General features: G+C 44.7%; 1 protein-coding gene across 2 annotated transcripts in view; it reads left to right on the forward strand.

Moving 5' to 3' along the window:
* The window catches only part of Fam78b (family with sequence similarity 78 member B), an 83,433-nt gene extending 68,027 nt beyond the window's left edge, over positions 1-15,406 (forward strand). Inside the window, exons 2-3 of one of the 2 annotated variants that reach the window (XR_007830792.1) lie at positions 5,765-6,702; positions 15,263-15,406. Coding sequence is in view for 1 of the 2 variants with exons in the window: in XM_051147786.1 (XP_051003743.1) it covers positions 5,765-6,287 (523 nt within the window). In the remaining variant the exon portion in view is untranslated. Of the gene's footprint in view, positions 1-5,764; positions 6,907-15,262 lie in introns of those variants that run through there. The other variant, XM_051147786.1, reaches the window with a different exon arrangement.
* Positions 15,407-27,714: the final 12,308 nt, after the last annotated feature.

Below are 27,714 nucleotides of genomic sequence, written 5' to 3' on the forward strand. Positions count from 1 at the left end.
AACCCCATTATGAGTGAGCTCAAGGATGAGGGTGGAATGCCAGAGACGCCACAGGCGTGTTCCCTCTGTGAACACAGTAAGCATTTGTGTGCTCGGCTCTTCTGAGCAACACTTTGCCTGTATCTCTTGTCTCTGTAACATGCCGTTGGCGTCCACCACTCAGTGTGTACCTCGGTAGCAGCTTTTTGATGTGACCCTTCCTTCCCCTTCAGCCACCTCGTTAAAGATTATGTAAGTCAGACGAGACAGTGAACACATGCAGTCCAAGCACTTGGGACAGAGGTCGGGGGGGGGGGAGGGTCAACAGTTTAGGGTCATCCTCAGCAAATTCCTGGCCAGCCTGGACTACATAGGATCTTGTCTCCAAAAACAAAAAACTAAAAAACAGTCAATAGATAACTATCTACAGCATTGCAAATGTTCCTGCTCATCCTTCCTTGACACACACACACACACACACACACACACACACACACCTGCCGCAACACTCAGATTCTTTTAACCTTACTGTGCCTGGCCCGACAGCCTCCAGGTGCAGGTCCCACCACCTCTAGAATGAAACCCAAGTGTGAAAGCCCATTATTCAAGGCAGCCCTCACACTGAGACCACCCTACCCACTGCCTCATTCTCACTCCTTCCTGCATTCACTTTCCCAAGTCATCTCTTCTGCTTCCCCTGCACGGCACTCTGTTTCTTCTCTGATGTTCCTTCAGCTTACAATGGAACCTCCCAGCTGAGAAGGCCTGTCTTCATCTCTCATAACCCATTTCCCTCCGCAGGGCTCCCTCCCTACTGTTGCCTTCGTAGATCTCTACACATCCAGAGCCCGTATGAAGCACTTGGACTTCGTGCTGCTCCTCTTCGTATGTTTGCTATGTGGTGCTAAAAAGAGTCACGGAAATACATTCCTGCTTACCAATTTGCTCGTTTTAAATGCGGCTTGCCTCTGCCTTAAGACAAATAGTGTCCAGCGCAAGGTGTGCAGCGATCCTAGTAATAGGTACTTAGATGAACAATGGATGTCGGCAGGGGGTGGGGGGTGCTTTAAGTGAGCAAATATATGAAGTGTAAAGCTGTGATAAAATATTTTGTTCGTTGCGTGGTGGTGGCACACGCCTTTAATCCCAGCACTCGGGAGACAGAGGCAGGCAGATCTCTGAGTTCAAGGCCAGCCTGGTCTACAGAATGATTCCAGGACAGCCAGGGCTACACATAGAGATACCCTCTCTCGAAAAACTTGCCAGGTGTGCTGGTGCATGCCTTTAATCCCAGCACTCGGGAGACAGAGGCTGTGAGTTCGAGGCCAGCCTGGTCTACAAAGTGAGTCCAGGACAGCCAAGGCTATACAGAGAGACCCTGTTTCGAAAAACCGAAAAAGAAACACTTAAAAAAAAGATGTGTGTGTGTGTGTGTGTGTGTGTGTGTGTGTGTGTGTGTGTGTGTACAAGTTCTACCAAGCCCCACAGATGAGGGCATGAAAATGATTCAAATTCAATGTCCTTCAAGATTTTAAAATATATTTTATTAATTCTTTTAGAAGCATACCATGTGCTTTGATTACACTCACCCTTTTCTACTCCCCCCACCCCCGCGAACCTGATTCCTCCTATATCCACCCCTCACTTCCCACCCTTCCTCCTAATTTTATATTGATTCGTGCGAGTCTGGGGGAGGCGGCAGGGTGTGTGTGCATGTGTGTGTGTGTGTGTGTGTGTGTGTGTGTGTGTTTAACCTGCTGAATCCAGTTTATGGTGCTGATATAATCATGAATATGGATCCATTTAAGCAAAGTTAGGTTTTAGTTGTATGATACTAATTTAAAAACAAGTAACCGTTCCAAGGACATTGCCATCTAATGGAGAAAGAGACCTAAAAACTATAAGTTAAAATATAATCTGGCACCTGTCCATAGGTTTGTGGAAATGTAGATCTCAAAGGATTGATGGATAGGCGTGGTGGGCTTTTGTTAAGAGGAAGAGTGGTGTGGGCAAGGGATGAGGCAAGAGCTAGGGGGTGACAGTGAGAAACAGAACGGTACATGGGGTATGGGGAGAACAGGTCACAGTGAGCCTGGTCTGTGCTGGCAAGGAACTTAAAAACTTATCGTATGAATGACCCAGTGATTTTCATGTAAAGGAGTCTTAGAAGTGTTTTGTTTATAGAGCAAACAAATTTGAGGACCTGTGCAGCCTACAGAATGAACTGGAGAGAACCCAGCATTGGATGCAGAGGGCAGTTAGCAGATCATGACAGTAGACCATTTATGAGATGCTGACGGCTCACATTAAAGCAGCGAGAGATGCAGAGAGAAAAGAAAGTCAATTCACACATGCCTTATGGGACAAAACATCACAAGATGCTACCTGGTGACTGTGTGAGCTGTGGTGGTCTAGGGGAGGCATGGGAAGAGCCACATACGGCCCTCACTTCTGACAGGAAAGGTTGGATGCAGCAGAAAAGGAAAGGCCCTGCTCTGAGGTGGAGATGAGGAGTTCAACTGTGGAATCTCAAGTGCCTCCGGCATCCTGTTCAAGATGTCCTCTTCATGGCCACTGAGGGACTCTTGAAGCCACCATTCCTAGAACTTTGCCAGGACCTCTCCAAAAGCCATTACCCAGCTGTCTTATCATCTACATAAACTAGTTACGCATTTTATAGATGAATCTTTCAAGCCACTGCCTTGAAATAAATACCTAATTTTCACAGAGGAAATGAAGATGTGATGCTGGTCTGATAGAAAGCAACTAGCCCTTCACTAGATTGGAGTCATACTGAATTGGGTCGTTTCCTAAATTAAGCCACCCCTCCATGATGTGGATGGAGGTGGATATTAGCTCATGGGAGGGGTGGCCTGTGGGAGAGGTGCCACTTTGAACCCAAGCAATTCTGAAGTAAAAGCCACAACAGGAGCAGAAGTGGAGCCTGCCAAGGACTCAAACCCAAGACTGTGCTCACCCAGATTGTGTCCCTGCTGTGATGTGGTGGCTAGGAAGCTTTGGATATTTCTGCATCCCAAAGAATGCTGTGAGACAGGTCTCTTCCTCCTTGCTGAGGCAGGCACATTTGTGTTGCTCATTATATCTCCGTGTGTGAGAAGACCCTGAACTGAACTGGGTTTTTATTATTTTCTAGCCAGACTGGCCTGTAGACGATGGGCCCAAGTCCCTGCCTATGGTTCTGCGAAGGAAGATGAACATAAAATGTAAATGGTAACATAGCTATAGACAAAGTAATTGACTCGACCATCGAGATAGCCCGTCCTGAAAAGGTCAGCATTGTAGTGGAATAAGGAGTGCATCCACTTGAAACAGAATTCTCCAGATTAGAGACACCACAATTGGCCATGAGAAGGGCATAGGAGCAAGCCTGGCGTGACATTGCTGGAAATGCCTGTCCTCCACTCACTCAGAATGTCAGAGTGCTTGGCCACTAACCAAAATAAAAACGGAGGTTTATAAGTAATGAATGTCTGGTGATGGATAAATTAGCTGGGGCCCAATGACTCCAATGTGGTCATTTCATGAACCCAGCAAGCAGATTAGCCAATTGGTTCTCCACCACACTGACTCATGAATAATTACATTGCATTCAAACAGCATATACTCCTTTCTGTACAGTAAGTGACGTGTGTTTATGTAGTATGTATTTAGGTGTGTGTGAGTGAGTGAGTGTGTGTGTGTATGTGTGTGTGTGTGTGTGTGTGTGTAACAACAGTTGATTTAAAAAAGAGGTCATGAATTTGAAAGAGAGCAGGGACAGGTATATGGGAAGGTTAGGAAGATGAAGAAGGGAAGTATAATTATATTATAATCTCAAAGTGTGTGTGTGTGTGTGTGAGAGAGAGAGAGAGAAAGAGAGAGAGAGAGAGAGAGAGAGAGAGAGAGAGAGAGAGAGAGAGAGAGAGAGAGAGAGAGATGAGAGATGTGATACCAGTTATGGTGGTGGTGAACACTTTTAATCCCAGCACTTGAGAGTCAAAAGAACACAGAACTCTGAGTTCAAAGCCAACCTGGTCTACATAGCAAGTGCTGGCCTACATAGAGAGACCCTGTCTCAAAAAAGAAAAATGGTGGCCGCAGAATGATCTGGGCACTCTGCCTAGCACAGCACACCAGTGTGTGTAGTAAGATGACTTTGCATCAGGTCAGGGTCTGTGACTTAGCTTCTGCCAGCTGTAATACACTACAATTATTCTCAGCAGTTATCAAGGACATGAAGACAAGGGAAAAGCCTCTTGCAGCTGTGGGCTCAGCTCTTCCCCAGGCGGTCCAGCCCTCCCTTCATTTATGATGGGATGACTGGCATAGAAAGTACCGTGGGAGTAGCCAGAAGCAGCAGTGTTTCCATGTTCCCTGGTGATGCTAGGGGGTGCTGAGACATTATCGGTATCAGCTTAAGCATGGAACTCCCTTTTCTACCATTTGGATAAAGCCCTACAGAATCTTCTATCATCTCTGAGGCGGGAGAACTTCATATCAAACAAGGCCACCACCTCTTTGATAATAAACAGAAAATTAACCATTCTTTAATTATTTAATCATTAAACATTTTATTACCAAGCGTTGTTACCGTTCTTGGATCCAGGCATGGGAATATGTAGAATTCCCCCTATTAGGGCCCAGTCAGATTCCCCATGGATATCCTAAGGCTGTTTGGTTAGATCACTGGACGGCATAGGCTCCCTTTCCTCTGACTTCTTCCATTATCATGTAAGGGTACTTGGAAGCAGTACAATACAGTGGTCAAAGTCGCAGACTTTAGAGTAAAGCAGTCCAACCTCTTAGAATCTGTAGGAAACTTTGTATATCAACATTTTTAAACCTCGTGTCTCCTCATGTGAAAAAACAAAATCCCGTTGTAGCATGGGATCTTTTGACCATAAACAATGATAACAGGGTCCTTAACACAGTGGTCGAGGTGGGGTAAGTGTCCCATAACTAGCAGACATGGCCGTATGATTGTCATCATTACATGCAGCATTGCCTGGGGGGAGATCCATGGAATGTTTTCCTGTGTCATTCTTTGCAAGGATGAGAGATGGGCAGGAAGGGTAGACAGGTACTCAGGCTGGCAAGCTCACAGACAAGGCAGTGAAGCTTCCAGTCTGGACACCAAGCCAAGCAAAGAGCAGCATGTGAGGGAGCATGGATGCCAGCCTACAATGAGCCACAAAGCATTTTAGCTTTCATAAGTGACGGGCGCTTCATCTCAGCCTTTCTTTGTCCGTGTTTTCTGAGTGCTGGGGCTGGCTTAATGGTAGAGTTTAAAGATCCCATGTTGAAGAGAAATTCTACTGCTGTGGCCTTTGTAGGAAATTAATATAATGTTGAGCTTCACCTCTCCTACCCTCTCCTTTCCTCCTGTCACTTCCTTTCAAGTACATTGAATTCCAGATCTCCTCTTCCCAAGATCAAACCCTATACACACATGTTATGCCCCATGAATGACATCCTGTCGTTGCCATCATCCCAATGAGCTAACAGCTATTTCCAGCCTCACCCCTATTTCTTTGGGCTTGTTTTCCGTTGGGTCAGCTAGGATTTTATTTAACTTGTTTCCCATTCCTTTTTTTTTTTTTTTTTTTTCCTTTGATTGGTTTTTTTTTTTTCTCATTTAATCTTGATACTGATACCACCCAGCATAGAACTTTTTTACCTAAATTCCCCCTCCAGACTTCCCATTTTGCCCAATTTGACTGTGTTAGCAAACAGTGGGCATGTAATTCAACTTCCTCTTCTCATGTGTACCCCTCTGTTTTTCCAGGTCAAGCTGGGAACTGCCTGACTTGAGGGAAGGGAGAGTAAAAGCCATCAGTGACTCAGATGGGGTAAGCTACCCATGGTACGGCAACACCACAGAAACTGTGACCCTGGTGGGCCCCACCAACAAGATCTCCAGGTTCTCCGTCAGCATGAACGACAATTTCTACCCCAGCGTGACGTGGGCAGTGCCAGTGAGCGACAGCAACGTGCCGCTGCTCACGAGAATCAAAAGGGACCAAAGTTTTACCACGTGGCTGGTGGCCATGAATACCACCACCAAGGAGAAAATCATTCTGCAAACTATCAAGTGGAGGATGAGAGTGGACATTGAAGTGGACCCTCTTCAGCTGTTGGGGCAGCGGGCCCGGTTAGTGGGCAGGACTCAGCAGGAGCAGCCCCGGATCCTGAGCCGGATGGAACCCATCCCCCCTAACGCACTAGTAAAGCCTAATGCCAACGATGCCCAGGTCCTCATGTGGAGGCCTAAGCGGGGGCCACCTCTGGTTGTGATACCTCCTAAGTAAAAGTAGACTGCCCCAACTGTGTGTGGGGGAATACAGGCCACTGAGACGTGCAGTGGGATTGCCAGGGGTGGCAGGAGCCAAACTGAGTTTCTGAGCCAAAGTAGACCTCTTGGGTTTGCCAGCCTTTGCAGCGACTTGTGAAGACACAGCTGCTCCTTGGGTGGTAGAACCATAGCCCTTAGGAAAAGCCCTTTCCTCTTAGGAATAAAGAAATCACTGATCTGACAGACTCGCTGTGATTACCATGCAAGTAGCCATATTTTGGAGCTGACCAGGACGATTCTTTTAATTTGAACTATTGGCCATTTCTTTCCTGTGAGATGCAGGGGATGGAAATGAGACTAAATAGTGCCTGTGGCAGATGCTGCTGCTTCCCAGCCAATTAGAAGCGAGAGTGAAAGCATCCACACCAGGTGTTCGTAAGACAGTCTCCTTGTATGACTGGAGGGTGCTGGGGAATTGGGTGAAAGATACTGGGTGATGGGAGAGAGGAGAAGAAGGTGTTACCACAGATTGACATCAAATAGTAGTCGGTGGTCAGATTGTCAACACACTGGAATGAAAGAAACACTTAGGAAGCTGGAATCGTGGTGCCCGTGCGCTTGGCACCGGTTGAGAGAACGTGCGCATGCGCACTTCTGGGAACTGTCCGAGGTGCTGATGTTGGCAGCCCCAGTGGAGACTGGCTGCTTCCATCCACTCATCTCTTTCCAAAGAGATTGTTCATTCTAAGTGCTGCTAGTCACAGTGTCGGATATGTAGTTCCTGTTTCCTGTGGTAGCTATGGTTTTGAGTCCCTCCTGAGTTTTAGTCACTCAGTCTGTGACTTCGTTTACAGCTACCGATTCCTGTCACCAGCGCTCACTTTACAAAGATGGATAAGCCTCGTGTTCATGTAGGGTTTCGGGGACATCTCAACAAATGAGAATATTACTTTCAATTTTTAGTCTCTGCGTTGTTTGGGTGCAGGAAAGGCACACATATGTGCATGCACATGTGTGCTCACACACCAGTATTCAGAGAGAATAACAACTAGTCTCGCCAGTAGTGCCTGAATAATCATCTATAGCCTTTAAACACAAATAGTAAGTACATGCACTGTATGTCTGTGTGGGTTAACTTCAGCTACGCTTACAAACATTCACCTTTACCTGCTGGTCCAGCTGTAGGAAGGAACTGTTTTAAACTTCTTCTAGTGAAAGTCTGAGCACTCACCTTACACAAGCTTATGTTGCTGAGATCCAACTAATAAAAGTGCGAAGCAAATTCCTTTTAGTCTGGCAGTGTAAAACTTTTTAGAATTTCCAGTATTTACAGTGGTAATATTTTCAGCCTAAGTAACCACCTCCACTGCCACCAAAAAAAAAGCTTCCCCTATTAGTCTCTATAGTGCAGGTTGTGTGGTACACCCCTCTGTGTTCAGAAACTCTGAACTAACTACAGAACTCTCACCATATTGTATATCATATAAGTAATTCTTCAAGCCTAAGTTCAGAGGTGAGAGCCATCATACAAACCCTGTCATTGACTCCAAATCTGCCAGAGTTTGGGTACAGGGGATGCAATTCAGGAGGGCTTATTCGTTACTTCTGTTTAACATGCACTATAGTCTATCTTCTTCATGCTGTGGTCCCAGAGGATGCAACTCAAAATTACATGGGGTTAACTTCATGCCCCATCAGCTTCTCTCTCATAAATTAGTTATTGATGGCAAGTTATTTATAGCAACACGTTAATGGCATATCGCTGAGTTGCAAAGACTCTTATTTAAAACTAATTCTACTTAGAAATAATTCACCTGTTGCTTTTGGATTTCTCAGTCCCTTTCCTGTGCTTCCCTACTTTTTATGGCATAGCTGAGAGCCTCAGGCTGAAGAATAAAGCTGCTTATTTTCTAAGCTGACATCAGAAGCAACAATCTCTCCCTCATACAGAATTAAATGGCACTTTTATGAGACTTGGGACAATGGATTCCTGATCTTGGAATCCAAACTATGTAGTCCCACTTTAAGAAAACTTTTTTTTTTAATCTAAAATTGTAACAACAGATGAATAAGAAAGCGTTTCTATTTTTAAAATCCTATGGAAGGTTTCAGTCTTTAAATTTCCCTAGCACATTAAGATATGACTCACACAATTATATTTACATATAATATAGCTTTTCAAAGGCCTGTCTATACTGATAAAGCAAGGTGCAGCATGTTACCTAGGCTTATTCGTCGTAAAGAGAATCACTTCAAATTTTTAAAAATATAAATTACTCAAAGTTAGTTTCCTGAGGAGTGATATAATAAAAATTGAGGAAAAAATATATGAGGAAGGGCTTATAAAAGTTAAAAGCACTATGCAAATATGCAGTGGCATTGTCATGTGTTACTTCTGTAAACTCTACAGTTGGTCTGGTAGTTCTGAAATCAATGTGGCAGAACACTCAATTGCCCAATAGCCAATTAAGTTAAAGTTACCATCATTTTACAAGGAGATGGTCCCCTTTCTCGCTATCTGTGGATCATTGCCTTTTAGCTTAGTCAGGATATTGCCAAGCAAAAGATTTTCTTATGGGAGAGAACTAACCTTGAGATCTCTCCTGGGGTCCCCTGCATCTTCCCACCAGCCTGAATTCCCTAGAGAAAACATAGTCTGACACCAGATCACGTCAGTTTAAAAACGGCTCATTCTGAGTACTTGGCATTGGCTGGGTGGTCTCCAAACCACCCAAATATATGGAATATATGTATTCCATATATGTACATGGTTTCTTATTGGCATAGGAGTTTTAAATTCCTGTATCTAAAAGAGCATCTCATCAGATCTTAAGTCCTTAAAATGGGGTCACCTTTGAGATCTTCCAAGTCTATGATCTCCAAGGAAATTGAAGCCCATTTAAATTAGGTCATCTATTCAGGATCACATACGTAATCACCACAGGCCAAGAAAAGGCCTGAGTTTCCCAGATCTCAGCTTACAATACAGGCACATTAGCTGGGACCTGGGGTCTTTCCTTCTCTCCATCCAGAAACATTGTCATAGTTCCAGAATCATTCACCCACAAATCAATTAGCCTAGAAATTAAAAACAGTTGGGTCCAGAACCCCTTTTATTGTAATGTTAAAGAAAGAAAGAAAAGAAAAGAAAAAAACCCGAATATTCCTGATTGCTTTCTATTTGTGACTGCTACTTTGATACTGAGCCCTTTATCTCTGTTCTCTGCTGCATGCATACCACATACTCGGGTCATTGCTATGGCCCACAACACGTGGGAGGCTGGAGGCTAGTACCATATCTGCTTCCCATTCAATGAATCATTTTGGATCGCCACCCCTCCCCCCAACCCTTTCTCCCAACCCCCCCTCCCCCAACCCCCTCCCGGCAACAAATACCTCAAAGGCCAAAGTCATGGTCTATCTAAGAAACAATTCTGCATAGTAAAATAAAACAGCAATGATTTATAAAAGATTTTACCAAAGACTTCCACATGCATTTTCTCGTCCACTGTTCATACGATGGTGGTTGTGGTGTTACTGTCCCCATTTTACAAATAGCGGCTTGAGACCAAAGAGGTTAAATGGCATTATCTACAGGCACACAAACAGAAGAATGCCAAGAGCTAGGATTCAAACTGGGCCTTTTGGCTCAAAACCTCATGTCCTTTTTCTATATCATGTCATCCCTTAGTTTACCCCTCAGCACAAAGGAGAAGAAAGAAACGGAGGAAAGCAAGTCAGTGTCACCTGCACAGTCACGTAGTCCTCCCCTTCCTACCAAGTGGAGTCATTAAAAATGAGAGAATGAAAGCTGTTTTCCTCCTCAAAGAACCTTGTAATCCCCAGGGAGGTTGGCCCAGAAAAATGCCTGTCAGGGACTGTGGTGTGGGGGAGGTGGCTGTCACTTGTAATTAATGGAGTAGGAAAGCTGTTTCCCTGGTCTCTGAATCCCTTAAACATCACAAGTACAAAGACAGGCAGGAAGCATGCATCCTACAGCTGAGGTCCCAGCTGAGCACTGCCCTGCTACCCGCAGTCCCTCAATGCACACTCAGGAGCAGCCCATGGGGTGAAGGCAGTGGAAACAATGGCTTTCCAAGGCCTTCTTGGCACATTGAATGTTCTTGTTAAGAGCAGAGGGCACAATTAAACATCGCTAGAGTTAGCTCCCAACTGAGTTGCAAAGAAAGAGATAAATGCATGTGCGCACGCGCACACACACACACATATGCATGGACAAAGACCTACCACACACACTTTCCAGGCTGAAAAGAAAATTAATCAAAAACCCAGTGAATGCCTGAACTCTATAATTAAGCCTAAATGATCCTTAGATAGAACAGGAGCCGAGTGAACAAGCTCAGTGAGCAAGCACACAGATATTTTTACCCCAGAGTCTTACTGCCATTAATTTCTTTTGAGATCTTGAGTACATCTGGTCCTCGTTCTCCTGGTAGGGCATCTGACTATAGAAGGCTTCCTAGAGTGTTATCAGTTCAGTGACAGCCAAGGTTTTATGACCATTCCCAAGTACTTTTATAGGAACTCTTGTGGGAAGATGTGTCATCACTGATCCCCAGGTCAGCCATACAATCTCATGATGGTCTCAGTAGACATTGGGCTAATCTCTGAAGCACTCCAGAGCGTCTCAACTAAGCATTCCCTGATATAAGACATTATTGGATCAGTAGACACTCTGGGATCAAGCTGGTTAGTAGACCCTCAGGCTCCATCAACCTGGAAACCCAAAGCCTGATTCAGTCTCTCTGAAGTGAGGTCTAGTATCTGGGAAGGTTAGGGATCCCTCAACACTCACCAGCACCAGCCAGCTGGCTGAGAGAAGCCTATACCCAGGCAGGGTCAGTGAAAGAAGAAAGGAGAATGCCATATCATCCTGTAGGCAACTAAAATTCCAAGAGGCCTCTAGGAGGGGACAGGTGGCCGAGTGTCATGACAGGGCCAGATGGAAAATCCCAGCATAACTTGCTAAGTTGAAATGGCCACATAAGCCATCCTGTAACAGCTGCGTTTTCCTCACTTTGTGCTCACATAGCAGACACAGAGGACAAAATATTATATTCAAATCTGTATGAGTCTCTACTGGCCTGTCTATCCCTGTAGTTGTGGCTAGGACCTTACAATTTGCAAGTGGCTTTATAGATCTATCATCTTGAAGCAGATAAAATGAGGAAGTACTCCTCACACTGCACACACACGCACACGCACACACACACACACACATCAGGCTATTTCACGCTGATGACTGCTTGTGGCCTGTCTGCATTTGCCCATTGTGACTCCATTCCCTATGTCTTGGACCAGCCACATAGTTTTCTTGGAGCCTGCCCCAGTCCCTTTCCCGTGCTTCAAATTGTTCATTTCTCCAGCCCGAGCCAAAGGGTACTCCCTGAGAGAACCTACCCAGCTCTTCCTTCCAAGACATATGGAGCCAGGCCTCTAGGCAGTGGGCCACATGGCCAAGCACAGATCCTCTTTTTCCTCTAGGCCCACATTTGTCTTCAGTTTACCGAGAAAATGTGGATTGATCCTTAGAACAGCTAGCGTTGGCTTAGAGATACTCAGAGAAAGGCAGAATACATGTCAGAACTGTGCAATGAGGAAGAAAGAGCCAAGACTCAGAGCAGGGCCCAGTGCCACACAGGACTGTGAGACGTGGACAGGGCTGTGACATATTTAAATGATAGCATTGGTGAATCTGGGGCATGATGAGGGCCAGTGTCACTGGAGCAAGGGTGAGGTTAAAAGGACAGGATGCTTTGTCACTTGCCAGGCCAGGCCTAGGGGCAAAGGTGAGCCAAGCAAGGCACTAGGACTTCTAGGTTTTAAGAAGGTGCTCACTCTTGGGTCTGCACACTTGCTCGTTCCTGTTACGAGCATGCCTTCTTGGTGTTTGCCTCAGTGCCTGGCTCCCTCCCTTCTCTCCGCTCCACTCACATCTACCTCTGGTTCTCTGCTTTCCACACAAGAAGAGCAAAGCAGGGAAGGTATCATGGGATATGTCCAAATGCTTCTACTTCCAACAAGTCTTTCTATGGCATGTCTTCTACACACATGGTAACACAGAATCCTTGTCGTGGGGGGGGGTGGGGGTGGGGCAGGGACAGTGCTCACAGGAAGCTGTAGGAGGCACTCATTACCAATGTGAGGAAGCCCAAGTCCTTGTAAATATGTCTCAGAATCATCTCTCTATCCAATGCATCAACTGCTCTGACTTTTAAAAGGGACTATATGACTCCTCTCCAGTCCCTAAGGGTTGTTAAGTGACAGGGCAAAACTTCTCAATCACCTTCTTTTAAAGAAAAGTGCAGCCCCATCAGTACATACCACAGCACTTGGGTGGAAGAGACAACTAGTTATCACTCCATCTGCTTTGCCCCCTTTGCCCCTACCCTAGAAACCAATTAGAATATTCCACACAGATGTGGTCCAAAGACATGTTCATTGTTAAAATAACAGGAAAGATAATACATACACTTCAGGCTGAGAACGATTTCATTAAACTGAGCTTTGAAAGTAAGACAGCCAATTAAAGTATTTCTCACTTCACTCCCTCATGTACCAGAAGCTATGGGAAGCTATTACTTCTAATTAATTAGATATTAAAAAAAAAAAAAAAAAGACTGTGTGTATCCGTATCAGATGAACAGAGACAGACACACTTCCCCACCTATCTCTTTATGTTTGCACATACACATGTACATGCACACAGGTGCATACATACCAGAAAACTAAAGGCTTTCTCTCCTAAGGAATTCCATGGGTCTTCTTAAACAGCTAAAAAAAATTCCTAGTCCCAAGAGCCACTAACAAAATCAAAGAATTCCTTCTTTGAGCACATTCATGAGAAGGGAAACAGGATACTTTGTGTAAAAAACAAACAAATCCAAACAGATTTAGAGTTAGTTTAATTATAAACTTTCTACAGAAAAATAATGGTCTTGTATTTTTTGCCTTTAGTAAAGTAGATATTTCCACACAGCTCTATATACCAAACAGTGTTCACTGGTACAGGCTAACCTGGGGACCAGGAGACTTGAGTTCCTGAGGCCACTTATCAGGAGCTCTGGGCTACTTGTGCTTTGCCTTGGGAAAACCGGTGGGTAAAAGTCAACCATGCAGTTGAAATATTTTCTATATAAAAATTATATGCCAAAAGCATCACTATTAATTATACACATAATAGAATAAATATACTAATGATATTAGGATTAATATCAATGATAATAAAGGACATGGTTGGTAAGGCAGTCTTCTTGGTGACATGACTTTTGGACATGAGCATCTGTGTGGTGTGCTCTGTGAGTATCAAGTAGACTCTGAGTTCGGCTCAGGCCTCTCTTCACACGTGCTGACCTTGTACCCGTCCTCTTCCCTTACCTCACCATGTTTGTCCTTCTGTGCCATGCCAGGTATCAAGGGCTGGCAGCGTCTGGCACAATCAGTATCTCTGACCCCTTCTGACTAATCACATTGCTGCAGAAATGGGAACTGGTATCTACGGGTGCCAAAAGGCATAGCTGCTATTCTGGTGCACAGAGGACTGTTTTCTAAAACATATTTTAGACCAAGTCCTTGTTTGTATATGAAATGGGTTTATTTTCTAATTTCAGAGCACCAAGACAGATTTATTTAACCAAGTACATAAATGTTTTGGATATTTCTTCCTAAAACTGAAGATAGATAGATAGATAGATAGATAGATAGATAGATAGATAGATAAAGTAACATCATGGCCCATATATATATATATATAATCATAAAGTGCCATGATGTTACTTAATGTGGAATTGCAAAAACATTTGTGCCATAGCAATACTGTGAGCAAGTCCAGCATACACAAAATGTAGACAAGGGCCTGGTAGATGCCTCACTGGGTAAAGTGCTTGCTGTACAAACATGAGGACTTGAGATCAGATCTCAAACACCCACCTAAGAACCAGGTATGACAGCATGCATCTATAACGATGGAGGATACTGGCAGAGAAAAAGAGCACTGGATAGCTTGCTAGTTAGCCAGCTCAGGTAGATCTGTGAGCGCCAGACTCAGAGAGACATCTGGTCTCAGAAACTACGGTGTAGAACTACTGAGAAAGAAACCCAATATAGACCTCCAGCCCCCACACATACATACATGCATGTATACATGGATATGCACACATATGCACTCACACACAAGTACACATGTATATACACATCCATGCATGTATACACACATGCACTCTCATACATATGTCAACATGTATACACACACACACACACACACACACACACAAACAAAACATTCAGGAAAGAAAATGAATCCCAATGTGTGGCTTTACCTCAGAACAACTTACTTCATGCATTCAAAAATGCTTTTTGTTTTATTTTTAAAATTGGGTTCACCCACTTCTTTAGGACGTCAGATGTTACATAAAGTAGTATATTCAAGTGCACACACACACACACACACACACACAAACACACACACACTAAACCAGCTGCTATATATTTTCTTCCTAAAGAAAACTTGACTGACAACTTCAACTTGAGCAATACAGACACATAGTCAAGAGAAGGCATTGGCAGTGCTGGCATGAGCCAGTGACAGAAGGCCTGGATACACCCTAGGGCTCCAGTCAGTTCAGTTCCTACAAACCTCTGTGCCTGGGACACTAAGGAGCAGTGTATGACGTTCAGCCATTTCTGTAGGCCCTTTTGTGCTTTCCTAGTGGACTAAACACACAAATGACTTGGAATCCCTTTATACTGTTTTAGTTTTTAACCCTCTAAGAATATATGAAAGTTACAGGCCTCCTTTATAAAAAAAAATGTACATGAAGATGCTTAAAACTCTGCATAAAATCTAAGCTATTATCCCTTTGAAAATCGACTTACGAACCTTGAATTATGGGCATCTGCTCTTAAAGAACAGTGTTTCCTTGGCCACTGTGTTAACACATACTGTTTGCATGTTTCCATGCCCACATGCAGGTCTCCTCGTAGGACAAGGCAAGCCCAGCAAGCAGAACCACATGGCAAGACACTGAGGAGGAGGATATGAGCAATGGCTGGCGGCTCCAGAAGCTGACACCCTGGACAGCTGATTTCCTATTTGAAAAGAGTGCCATCTTGCCTGTCTCCTCACCACCTTTCCATCCTGTGACCTCCTATCCCCACCGCATGTGTCCAGCCAGGCCAGCTGGTTGGCTCATGGGGGAGCTTTGTGGAAGTAGAAGTTGTGCCTGCTGCACCTCGTGTGTGTGGAAAGATTGAGTTCACCTAGACCTCCTGATCATTCTCTCCCTCCATAAGAAACCTCCCAAGGACAAGGCTTGTCATCCTGGACTGAAGAGACCCCCACAGGGGCCAGCCCTGGCTCCCAAGCTTGCCTCCCCCACCCACACTTTCGGGCGGGAACAGAGAGAATGTATATCTCTCCTTCTCCTCTCTCTTCTCTATGTGGATAGCCCATGTCAATCATCCTCTGCGCTTTCTCTAAGGTCTTTGGAAGGCAACTGTTTGCCCTACCATGGACAGGCTCGGTGCCTTCAAGATGATCAACAGCAGCATTTATATCGCCAGGATCAGTGGAGTGAGAGCATAACTTCTCCAACAGGGCAAAAGTGGTGTGTGTTGTTCTATTGATTGTTTTATTTATTGGTCTATTCACCAATTTCTTTGTTTGTTTGTTTGTTTGTTTGTTTATTATAGAATCTGTATTTATTATATATCAGATAATCTATTTCCATCTTTCAGACATCAGCCTGAAATCTGTCTTGTTGGCCCCCACAGAGCACAGTAAATTATTCCTCTTTGAAGCCACAAAAAAAAAAAAAAAAAAAACAAAGAAAAAGAAAAAAGAGGAAGATTCTTCTCCCTAGTCCCAAATACTTCTACCCTAGCCAGATTTTCAACCAGAAGTGGGGTCAGAATCTACCAGCTAGTAGTAAGCTGTGCAGTCACACAAACCAGCCGGGGCTCCGCTGTCCAGACAGAAATGCTTAAGAGTCTTGCAAGAAGCCCTGCTTTCACACTGTTTCCCCTTCCACTCCTTCACAAACTCCTGCAAGACTGACCAGCTGACTCCAGTCTGGCTGTCAAGCCAGGGCTTCTCATTAGGCTCTGGTGTGGAGTGCTCCATCCCAGGTGCACATTGGTATGGAGTGCTCCATCCCAGGTGCACATTAGCATCTACGTTGGCCACTTAAGACCACCTGCCTGCTTCCCACCTCAGTGTATCCATAGCAAAGTCTCTGAGGGGCTGAGCAGCTAATGTCTCTTTAGTTGCCCAGGTCATTCTAACTTGTAAATGCAGTTGGTTAACAACAACAAAAACTTCTCCTATCTTCTTCATCCCGCGCTCTGCCAAGATCTCTTCCTGCTTCAGTTCCCAAGCTTCCTCTGGAATTCCCCATCCCTCCGGGCCCTTTTCCTCATTAACCTTTCCCCCACTGCCACCATCAACATGAGCAGACCCCAAAGAGGTGGCTGGCCCTGAAGATCACACCTGAAAGCGAATGCCTCTCTAGAAGCAAAAGCTTGCCCCCTGCCCAAGCTCCCCTTGCATCCGCACTTCCTCTATCACACATGCCTCCCTCCAGGAGTTTAAAGGTTACATGGCCATTCCCATCCCTGCCTCCCAGTCTTAAGGCAAAGCTTATTCCAGTCTTTATTACCCAAGGGTTGGATGTTTCTACGTAGCAACATGAATTACCCGAGGACCCATTGGTAACAGGAAAGGGCCATCTTGTCCCCCCCACCACCACCACCACCAAACAGTCCCTCACCCAACAGCCTGACAGCAACCGGCTGGCATCCAGATCATAGAAGACTGAGAAGAGGCTTCTCACCCATCATGTTGAAAGTTCACAAACGATGGAGTGGATGTGGGCGTGTGGACTGTCTTCATATGAACTAGATGAATCTGCGTAGATGCTGGACTTCAACTTTACAATATTGCCCTTTACCTGAAAACAATCAAGAACTTGTGTCGTCTTTCACTCAGTAGACTCTCTGTGCTCCTTTCCTCAAAGGCCCAAGTGAATTCCGTAGTAGCGCTTCATACAGAATGGTGTAATGTCTAAGAACTGTCGGACATGTTAAAGAGTGTATGTGTTGTTTGGTTAAGAGAGTGCTCCAGCATACAAAGAGTTCATTTTCCTATCCAATCTCCAGCATCTAAGCAGGTTCCCAGAGCTAGTAGATTTCTCCTGCATTCATAGGACCATGCCTTCTTGCCCCATTAGTCAGACTGTCCTGCACCAAGTCCCATCTCTCAGGGTCCTGCTCTCTGATAGGCAACAGTTCAGTCAGCAGGTGCTAGCGTTGAGTGTTACACTTCTTAAGTGACATTTACCTTTTCATTGGGGCTATAGACAATGCCTTAATCTGAAGGAGTAGTTTGAATGCTGGGAATTTCAGGTGCAGAAGTGGGCCAGTAAGAGAGATTACTTTTTTCCCTCAGGAGGGCATTTTAGAGCCTCCCCTCCCCCATACTCACCTTTAAAGTCAGCTCATAAGTACATGAGCACAAGCAAGCACACTTACCTACATCCACATCCCATAATTTTGGAATACTGCCCTTGCATTGGCCCTGTCTTTAAAAATAAAAAAAGTTTTAAAAATGAACCAGCTAATTTAATTTAAACCTCATTGGGAAATGCAGCCTATTTTGTCACCGTCCACCAACCATCTGGTCTACCCCACCCTCCTCCATTTCCTTCCTGTTCCCTCTCTTTTCAGCTACTGGCCCATTAGTTAACTTATGTGTATATGTCCTCTCTGCTCTCTCCTTGATTCCCCCTAAATGTATTTTCCTCCCTTGAAATGGTGTTGTTTTCGCTGTTGTCAAGGACAGAAGTGGAGGCTAAGAGCATGAGCATGTATGTGTGTCACTGAAGACAGAGAAGCCGGGTATTCTGCTATAGTTTGAAGAATAACTCCCCAACGGAAGAGATGAAAGCTGGCTCTGCAGAGTGCCTTAAAAATGACTTTAATTAGGAAATTCTGAGTTGTCAGTCTTTGGATGTTACATAAACTCAAATGGATGTTGCATTTCACTTCTCTGGGATTAAAAAAAAAAAAAGTTAAATACAGTATGTATTCAGCAATGACAACTAAGCATATTTTCTCTTTAATTTGGTCTTTTAAGACTTAGTACCAAGATGGTGGGGTATTTGGCACTGAAGAGATGGCCCAGGGGTTAAGAGCACTAACTACTCTTCATGTGGCCAGAGTTCAGTTCTCAGCACCCATGTCAGATGTTCCATAGCTACCTGTTACTCTAGCTTTAGGGGATCTGACACCCTTTTCAGACTCCTACAAGCACCAAAACACACATGCTTGCACACACATGCACAGAGAGGGAGGAAGGGAAGAGGAAGAGGAAACAGATGGAGATACACATACTCACAAATAAAATAAATCTGTTATTGTTGTTGTTATTATTATTATTATTATTATTATTATTATTATTATTATTATTATTATTATTCACTGTTTTCACAAAACCAAGGGAGAGCTCTAGGCACATAGGAGCGCTAAGATGTGCAGAGGACAGGCACAAGAGTCAGGTCCTGCATATTTAAGAAAGCTCTACCAATGCAGGACACATGCTGTAGCCAGATTCCATTCAATGGGCAATTTTCAGAGAGAAACTGACCATTGTGAGGAAGGAAAAGGAAGAGATTCCCCCCTTCTCCCTCATGGTACACTATTGGTCTTCATGTGCTGACGCTGACATAACAAAGTACCCCTGACTGGTTGGCTTATACACAAACAAAATATCTCTCTCATAGTCCTAGAGGTCAAGAAGTCCAAGTTCCTTGCACACTTAGGTTCTGCTAAGGACCCACTTGCTGGTCCATGGACAGCCTCCTCCTGTATTCACATATACTAGAAGAGTAAACAGGCTTCTTCAGGCCTCTTCATAAGAACATTCATCTAGATCACAAGTAATCCATTCTCATGACCTAGTCATTTCTCAAAGCCCCACCTCTGACATCATCACATTAGCCGTGAGGATTTAAGCATATGAATTGGACAAAGAGAACACACAACCAGCCCCACACCTAGTCTCTGCTTAAGTGAGAACTTGGAAGAATGTTCCAGAAATGAAGAGAAATACTACTCCTTCTTAGAGAACCCTTAGCCCCTCTTCCTCCCCCTCCTTCCCTCCATTCCTCTCCCCCTCTCTGACACACACACACACACACACACACACACACACACACACGTTGTTCAGCTGAATATTTGTCACCCAAAACCAGTTATTTTTGAGCAATTGAGTTCCTGAAGACAGTTAAGTTTCTGAACCGTTGCCTTCCCTCTGAGAGAATCGACTTTTTAAAAGGTCAGATATGCACTAAACAAGAGTGGGAAGGGCAGAGTATGAAGTGAGGCCTGATTGTGTGCTTGGATTCAGAGAAGTCAGTGTCATTGGGAAGAAACTAAAGCCCCTGGCTCTCCCAGGCTGTGCTCCTACCTCTCCCTATCACCTGCCTCTTGGTAAGTGGCCGCTATCATCCCGCTAATAGCTGCTCTCTCTTTTAGTCAAATCTATTAGGGTTATTTTCCACAAGAAGCATGACCCTTATCTGGAGCCCACAGTTTTAAGAAGACTGAAATTCATTAATTCATATTCATTTATTCAGTCAGTCATTCTCTCCCTCTCTCCCCCCACCATGCATCAAAATACCAAGACACAGATACAGAGAAAAAGAAAATAGTTTCCACTAACTTCTATCACACCTCTGTCAGACACCAATCCTGAATTCACATGGATAAAGGGGTCATTTTTAAGAATTTGTATTCTTAAGCTAAGATACCTTCCCAAGTCAGCAGAGCAACACATGCTCAGCTATGTAGAAAGCAGTTCCACAAACAATTTAGAAAAGGGAGTCCTGCGTCATCCCCACCAGAAAGCGGGATATGATGTATGCCATCCAGGAAAGGACACTTGCTTGGTATGCATATGACCATAGGTTCAATTTTTAGCAATGCACACACGTGCGTGCACACACACACACACACACACACACACACACACACACACAATTTTAAAAAACATTCGTTGCTTTTACTAGTTCATTCATTTTAGCAATCAATAGTGATCCAGCCATTACCAAGTCCATTGAAGCATGCATATGTTTGTAGACAAAGCTCTACTGTAAGGAGGGTTCGAGAAATGTAGCAAGAGTTGAGGCAAACTGAAAATATAAGTGGTATTTGTTTCCCATTTTAAAAGAGCTGGAAAGTCTTGCATTGAGTTCTGTGATGACTTGGGAGAAGGAACAAGTATATTCCTGATTTTCAAGAAACTAAACAACCTTATACTGAAAGAGACACTTGGGGACTCAAAGACAGAATATTCAACATGAGGAAGTGGCATAGCATACCTAAATATCTTGAGCTACAAATATGGTCACATAAAGTATGTTACATATCAATTACTGAAACCCTTTCATTTTCTCGTAGCAGAAAACACGGTAATGAATCCCTTTCTGGCACTGCTCTATTCACTCACCGCCATTTTCCTCAAAGCCCCGTGTCCTTCATCCTATACAGAAAAAGAAAAGCCACAATCACAAAGCATAAGACCTGACCTTCCCCCCACACTGCCTGAAGCAGGACAGTCAGGAGAGCATGGCGGTCAGTATGCCCAGGACACTAGTTGAGGATGCCACTAGGCCAGTCACTGTTCTCAAAGTACAAGGATGTCAAGAGGGCCAGGACTTGAATTTCATCAAGTCAAAAAGCTTGAACCTTCCCCCCTCCCCCACCCCCCCCCCCAACACAATGACCTCACCATATTTCCTAGGCTCTGTGCCCAGGCCTATGCCCAGGCCCCCTGAAAGACCCTAATGTCCGATACCCAAATCAAACTTTGGGATGATGGATTGATGAAGGAGAGATAAACCTGGTTTTGTTATAACCCCAAGTGTGGGATCAGAAGTCTTGTGAGAGCAGGTGAGGTTAATCCACTAGAAGACAAACCATCTTGATTGTTGCCAGCTGAAAAGATCCTATGAACAGACTCTGGGAGGAGATATATAAATGAACCCAAAACTGGAGGCAGGGCGTTTGGAGACTTGGGATAATTTTGGCTGTTCATTGCTCCACTTCAAGATGCTCCTAGAGAGAACCGCTCGAGGGAAGGCTTCGGGGCTCTAGGCTCTTGCTGAGGTTCCAGGTTCCAGCAGAAGAAATCCTGCTGATTGTGCCAGGAGAATTGTTCCTTGGGACTGATACCCTTACAGTTTTGTTATTCTTTAATCCTCTTTTCCTATTGTTTCGGTTAGTCAGGTTATAAGGGACGTACGCTCAGTTAATAAGTTCGTAATAAAATATATCTGTTACGAAAATTGAGCCTACAGATTGAGCTGGCATCTCTCACCTTTCAGAACCTCCCAGGTTCCCTTGACAAGTTAATCCCTTTCTCCCACATCTGATGGCCTATCCCCAGGCCTTCTCCCAGGGATGCTACATTTGCATAATTAAAGACTCCTGTTGTGATCTACAGAGAGAAAGGACCTCCTTTCTATATGACTGCCATCTAAACAGAATCTATCCCTCTGAGAACCTATGCTGTGATGGGAAGAAAAAAACCAATGCAATAAGAAAATTACATACTAGCAATTACGGGGGGGGGTAGGGGGCAGGGAAGGAAGGGCAGATAAGGGGAAGGGAGTGGATGGGGGAGGGGAGTTTCTACTAAAAGTAGCTGTGAAAAAAAATAACTTACTACAAGAATGACTCTAGCTTCCTCAGCCCCGCCCCCTCATAATCTCTGCAGGTGCAGGCCTTCTAGTCCATGGACACCTCAGCTCTACACAGTACAGGTGCCAAAGCAGAACTGAGTTTATTGCCACTCACTGTTGCAGCAGCCCATGAAGACTCTGTTTGCTGCAGCTGAGGGAGAGAAGAGAGGGGGGAGAGAGAGAGAGAGAGAGAGAGAGATCTCCATCCACTGAGTGTGAGCAAGGATCCCCATATGGCTGCTGTGACTGGACTATGTGATTTTTCTCAGTGCAATGTAGAAGTCCAAGACACAATTGCAAAAGATCTAGAATTGAGACCTAGGCTAGGATCATAACTCTGCAGGTGGACTGTTAGCCTAGCGTTCTAAAATTGAGACCCCAGATGGCTTCTAACTAAGTATATAAAACATTGATGGGCTCCCTACAAACATAAGACGAGATATGAAATTCCAATATAAATGAGAAGACACAGAGGCTCTGGGGACAGCTCTGCAGGCTGTCTCAAAATGCCACTTAACCTACGGTCTATGTGATTCATTAAGCAAATAAATATAATTAAAGGGAAGCTGTTTTTATAACATGCTATACACAATTCCCAAAGTAATCCTTAGTCAAGCTGGAAAAATTAAAACAGTATATATTTTCTGTCTATAAACTAATTATCTTATTCACATGGATTCAAAGCAAGCCCTACTCCCAAGGTATCTTCTAAAAGTGTATACATAATTGCCCTAAATATATTGAGGAAGCACCAGCACATGGCTCTTGTTGTGAGTCTCTGAGCTCTTCCCATAGCACCCACAAGTGAAGAAAAGAACATTTTACACATGGCAGTTCCCTGAAAAGTAAGTATAGCTGAGAGCATTCAATTGAACGTAGTGAATTTTTGCAGAAGCCTGCTTCTTCTTTGTGACTCCAGTCGGCAGAGTCATACTATGCTGAAAGGAAGCTGGTACCAAGTCCATCCATCTAAGCTGCTAAATAAGACAACCCTGCATCTGGACAGGCTTAGAAGAAACAAATTCTAAGAAGGAAAACCAATTCCACTTCCTGACAGGGTCCTGAAATTTGAGCTAGCTTCTCCGAGAGAGATATTGTAGCCTTCAAAAAAAAAATTATACTATAACCTCAAAAATAAAAAGGAGGGAAAACCACAAAGAAAGTAAAACTCATCTTCACATGAAGATGCTGTCAAATGCTGCCTGCTCTTTTCTCCACCAAGTCAGGCATGGGACTCTACAACAGGGAAAGTCAACCTCATCCTCATCCTCATCCTGCTAGCTTGGGGATGTATGCAAGTGTCTTTGCTGTCCCTCGTGGGTTCCTTCTGATCAGGATTCCAAGAGATATTAGAAAGCAAGCACACAGAAGACAATGGTGAGAATAAAGACAGCGGAGGAGTTTCCTTTGCAGGCAGAGAAAGTCTCTAGGACAAAAAGAGTAGAGGGAAAAGATGGAGAGACTCCAGGAAAGAGGGGGGGCGGGGGGCACTAAAAGTCATGGTGACCGTAGTCTTCACGTCAGAAATTCATGTCCCAACCTAAGAGAAACTGTAGTTTAAACTTACCCTTTCCTCCCAGTTCTGAACTGTGTCTTTATCTCTGCCCAATGAGTCTGTGCTATAGCAATTACTCTCTCTGGGGAGACTGTCTATGCTGTTTTCTATTACTACAGAAAGACGCCGAGAAATGGGCTCCGAGTGAAACTGTTAGTGGCTTTTGTTAACGTTTTGAGAGGATAAAGAAAATGGTTCCTGATGGAGAATCCGAGTTTTCTCCTTCCTAGCATCTTCCTCCCACCCAGAACAGAAAGCCTGTAAGACACAGACAAACACATCAGCGACCCAGTTGGTTAACGCTGGCCCTTTCTTATAAATTCCAAGGTGTCAAACTGGTACTTCAAGGTGCCTCGTTTCGGATGTGAAATTCTCAAGGTCTTTGCCCTCCCTGCTCCCATAAACACCACTGAAGAGAGACTGAGTAATAAACCAGTCAGAATCAATAGATTCCCGAACTCATCCATCCGTTCACTTGCCTGCTTGGTCAAAGGCTGGTGGGCCCCAGCCCCACCTAAGTGCCTTCCTATTTTCAGACTCAGAAAATTAAGGCTCTTTCTGGCATGGACAGTGGGTGCTGAAGCTGGATTGTGTTGTTTTAAAAGAAAAATCCCAAACATTCTATTTTACCCATAGACTCAGGAGCCAGATGCTGGGACGAAAACCTGCTAGCTCAGAGAGGCAGAGAAAGCACCCAGCTAACCATTCTGCTCAGCTCATGTCCTGATGGAAAAAGGCTCAAAAGGCTCAGTAGCTCAGCTGACAGCCCAGGAGGAAGAGGAAAAAAAAAAAAACCAAAGCCAAAGGTCTGTTAGCTCAAAGCTCAAAAAGTCCAAAAAGCCAAAGGCCACGTAGCTAAAGAGCTAAAAGCTAAAGAGCTTCTTCTTCACGCTGTCTTAAATACCCCTCAACTCAAAGTCCCTCCTACTCTTTAATCCCTGTCAGCTGGTTTCTTGCTCTGCCTCCTGATCTAGGGTTAACTTTATTAAATCCTGTGTTCAGAAAGTTCTTTGATTAAAGGTGTGTGTTAGGGCTTAACCAAGACAAAGAGGTTTTTACAGTTCACAATCTCAGCGTTCACAATGGGATCAAATATCCTGCAACAGGATCAGGGCCCCCAAGGTATCTGGGTGTCCTGCTAGGCCCTGCAGAGGCTGAGATACCACCAGACCCCATCCCTAAGAAAAAATCCCCTCACACACTTGAGTCAGTTATAGGATGACTGGTTTCAAGGAAACCCCAGGCTCACTTATGCCATCTACAAAGAGGTGCATCTTGAGGAAAATGCCTAGTCCTAATCCCACCTGGTCTGAATGGTATTTTTCCTGCTCAATCTACTCCTTCACACTTTGTTCCTGGAAATGCTCCTGTAACACAACCCACATTACCCTAAAAGACAGGAGAGACTGCTGAGAAGTCTGAGAGTTGGCAGAATGAAATAGAATCATTCAGTAACTCGTCTGAATCCAAGGGGTGGAGAGGAAAGGAAAAGAACCAATGCTCACGGGGTGCACAGGCCGATACTGCCTCTTGCCATCCTGCCAACAAAGTGCCTACTTGCTGCTGAGTTCAGGCCAGTGGGAATCAGAAGCTGGGAACAAGGAAATCTTGGGCCTCTGATTAGCACCTTGTTGCTCCACCGCACTAGGAAAACACTGCCGCATATATTAAGGCGGCTCTCAGAGAGCAGTGCGGAAGGGAATGATCAATTCAAGAACATCCCCAAGTACCCATCATGCAGGAGATTGAAAGAAGGGTACCCCACTCGGTCCAGCAGCACCGAAGTGAGCCCGTGGCTGGTGTCTGGTAGAAGAATGTGATCCCCTGGGCCTTAGAGTCCAGAGGATGCTGCCTGGAGGCCAGGCAGGGGATTTCCCAGTTAGCCTACCTTGAGGTATGAACCCTACCCATCACCTGTTGCAAACATACAGAATGAGACAAAGGATCCCTTGCCCAAACTACTGAACAAATATGTGGGACACATCTACTGTGCAACAGAAAGTGTTCTGGGTACCAAGGCACAGGATGAAGAATGCAAACTTGCATTCTAGATGGGATTCTTAAAGGTGAAGTGTTAAAAGAAAATTGGAACAACATATGCTATCCTGGTGAGGATGGCTTGAAAGGAAAGGAAAGTAGAGCCGGAGAAGAGAGCGTATATTGATGAGGGCTTGAAACAATGTGGTGCGGGGAGCTTAAAAGAAGGGGAGGGGAGTTAGGGGCAAATGGGAGGGAGGGAGGAATGGGAAGATGGGATAACCATTGAGATGTAATATGAATAAATTAATAAAATAAAATAAAAAGAAGGGAATGAGATGTGTAGATAGCTGAAGAAAGCATTTACTAGGAAGAGAGAGTGAGTTATGGAAGGGTCCTGGGTGTTGTTCTCACAATCCTGGAACATGAGATGGTTGCAATGGGGCAGGACTTCCCCAGAACCATGGCCAACTGGACCCAGCACAGCTCTTCATCTTCATGAGGGCACAATAGGAGTCACTAGTCTCTTTGGAAAAAAAGAGGTATTCAGTGGCCATAAAGAAAAAGATAAGTAAAGGTCTAGCCAACGGCATTGTTATGAGGCTTTGCTACTCACCCCGCCCCCCGGCGCCCCCATTGAGGTGCTGGTGCCAAACACACTCTAGGCACAGTTCTCAGCCTTGCTTGTATTTTGCCAAAGTGAGGGCCCAACTACTACATGTGCTGCTACAAGTCACTAAGGGCTTGATCTTCAGCACCAAAGGCTGTTTGGCAACAGAAAGAGAGAGTCACACTTTGCCGGGAAGAAGCAGGAGGGCAGCGGTATCCACAGCCTCCCAACACATGGCCCAGGGAGGCCAGCTCTGCCATGGCATCCATCTCTCTGACCTCCCAAACTCACAGAGAAGCTTCTGGCTTACAGCCATCACACAGACGCACACCAGCAGCTACTCCAGGTGCCAGGGAGGCAGAGAGATTTCTAGGGCATCGGAGGGCGGGAAGGCAAACACTTTGCAGGATAAGTATGGAGCACGCTTTTACTCTGCTGCACATTTCAAACCATGTTTCCTACGGCTCTGGCTCTCGGGTGAGAGGAATTGAGTAAAAAGCCTTGTAAGTTGAAATGACTGAAGCACCACAGTAAAGCTCAGAGTCTCTGTGTTGCAGCATGAACTTTGAAGACAGTGGGTGGCCTTAGGCTCCAGTATTTAGTCTCCTTATTTGTATTGGAAACTTCACAGCACAGCCTTTACAGTCTAAATTTCTCTCAGGGTTCTCTGATTCCTTTCTAGAACTGTCCATTCATCTATACTTGCAGCATTCTAGAGTTTCTCCAGCTTGCTTCTCCACACCTTCGTAAATCCCTCCCACAAAGCCATTCGGAAGGCTTCTGCCTGTCACGCCAGGTACCATCACAGCAAGGACCCACTGCCATCACAGTTTTATATTTCATCAGCTTTCCATTGCTATGGTAAAATACCTGAGACAATCATTGTACATGGAGGAAAGATTTGTTTCTTGATCCCTGATTTCAAAGGTTTTAGTCCGTCATCATTGGGACCAGTTGCTTTGGGCCTGCGGTGGGATGAGTCATTTGTTGTGCTCTGTGGCACAGTGGGCTGTTCACTTCATGGTGCCTAGAAAAGGAGGAAGGGTCTTGGTTCCAATTCCTTCAATAACATATCCCTCAATGACATAACATTCTCACACTGGGCCCCACTTATAAAAGGTCCATCACCTCTCAACAGCACCTCAGTCGATGGCCTAAGCTAATTGGCCTTTGAGAGACCAGATCTAAGCCTCACCAATAGCCGTACCATTCCTGTGTGGTTTCTCTTCAACAAGCAGGGGACTATTCACAGGACTTACTAAGTTCCAACTGCAGTCCCCAGAATGACCTTACAAGACAACAGAGAAACCAATCAGCTTTCCTGGGTAGGAAGCCAAGGCTCTCCAGCATTGACTTTCCCCCAAGCACACAGTCTATAAGTAGCAGTATCATACTTAAAATCCAGGCCATCTGGTGACAATGCCATATCAGGGCACACTCTTGACTCTTGAATAAATCTTGAACAAAAACCATCTAAGTGAGATTAGAAAGAAGTTCCCAGAGGAGGGAAAAAGATTCAGCATAAAGCAAGCCATCTCTTCCC

The sequence above is a fragment of the Acomys russatus genome, chromosome 6 (genome assembly GCF_903995435.1).
Source record: "Acomys russatus chromosome 6, mAcoRus1.1, whole genome shotgun sequence".
NCBI lineage: Eukaryota > Metazoa > Chordata > Mammalia > Rodentia > Muridae > Acomys > Acomys russatus.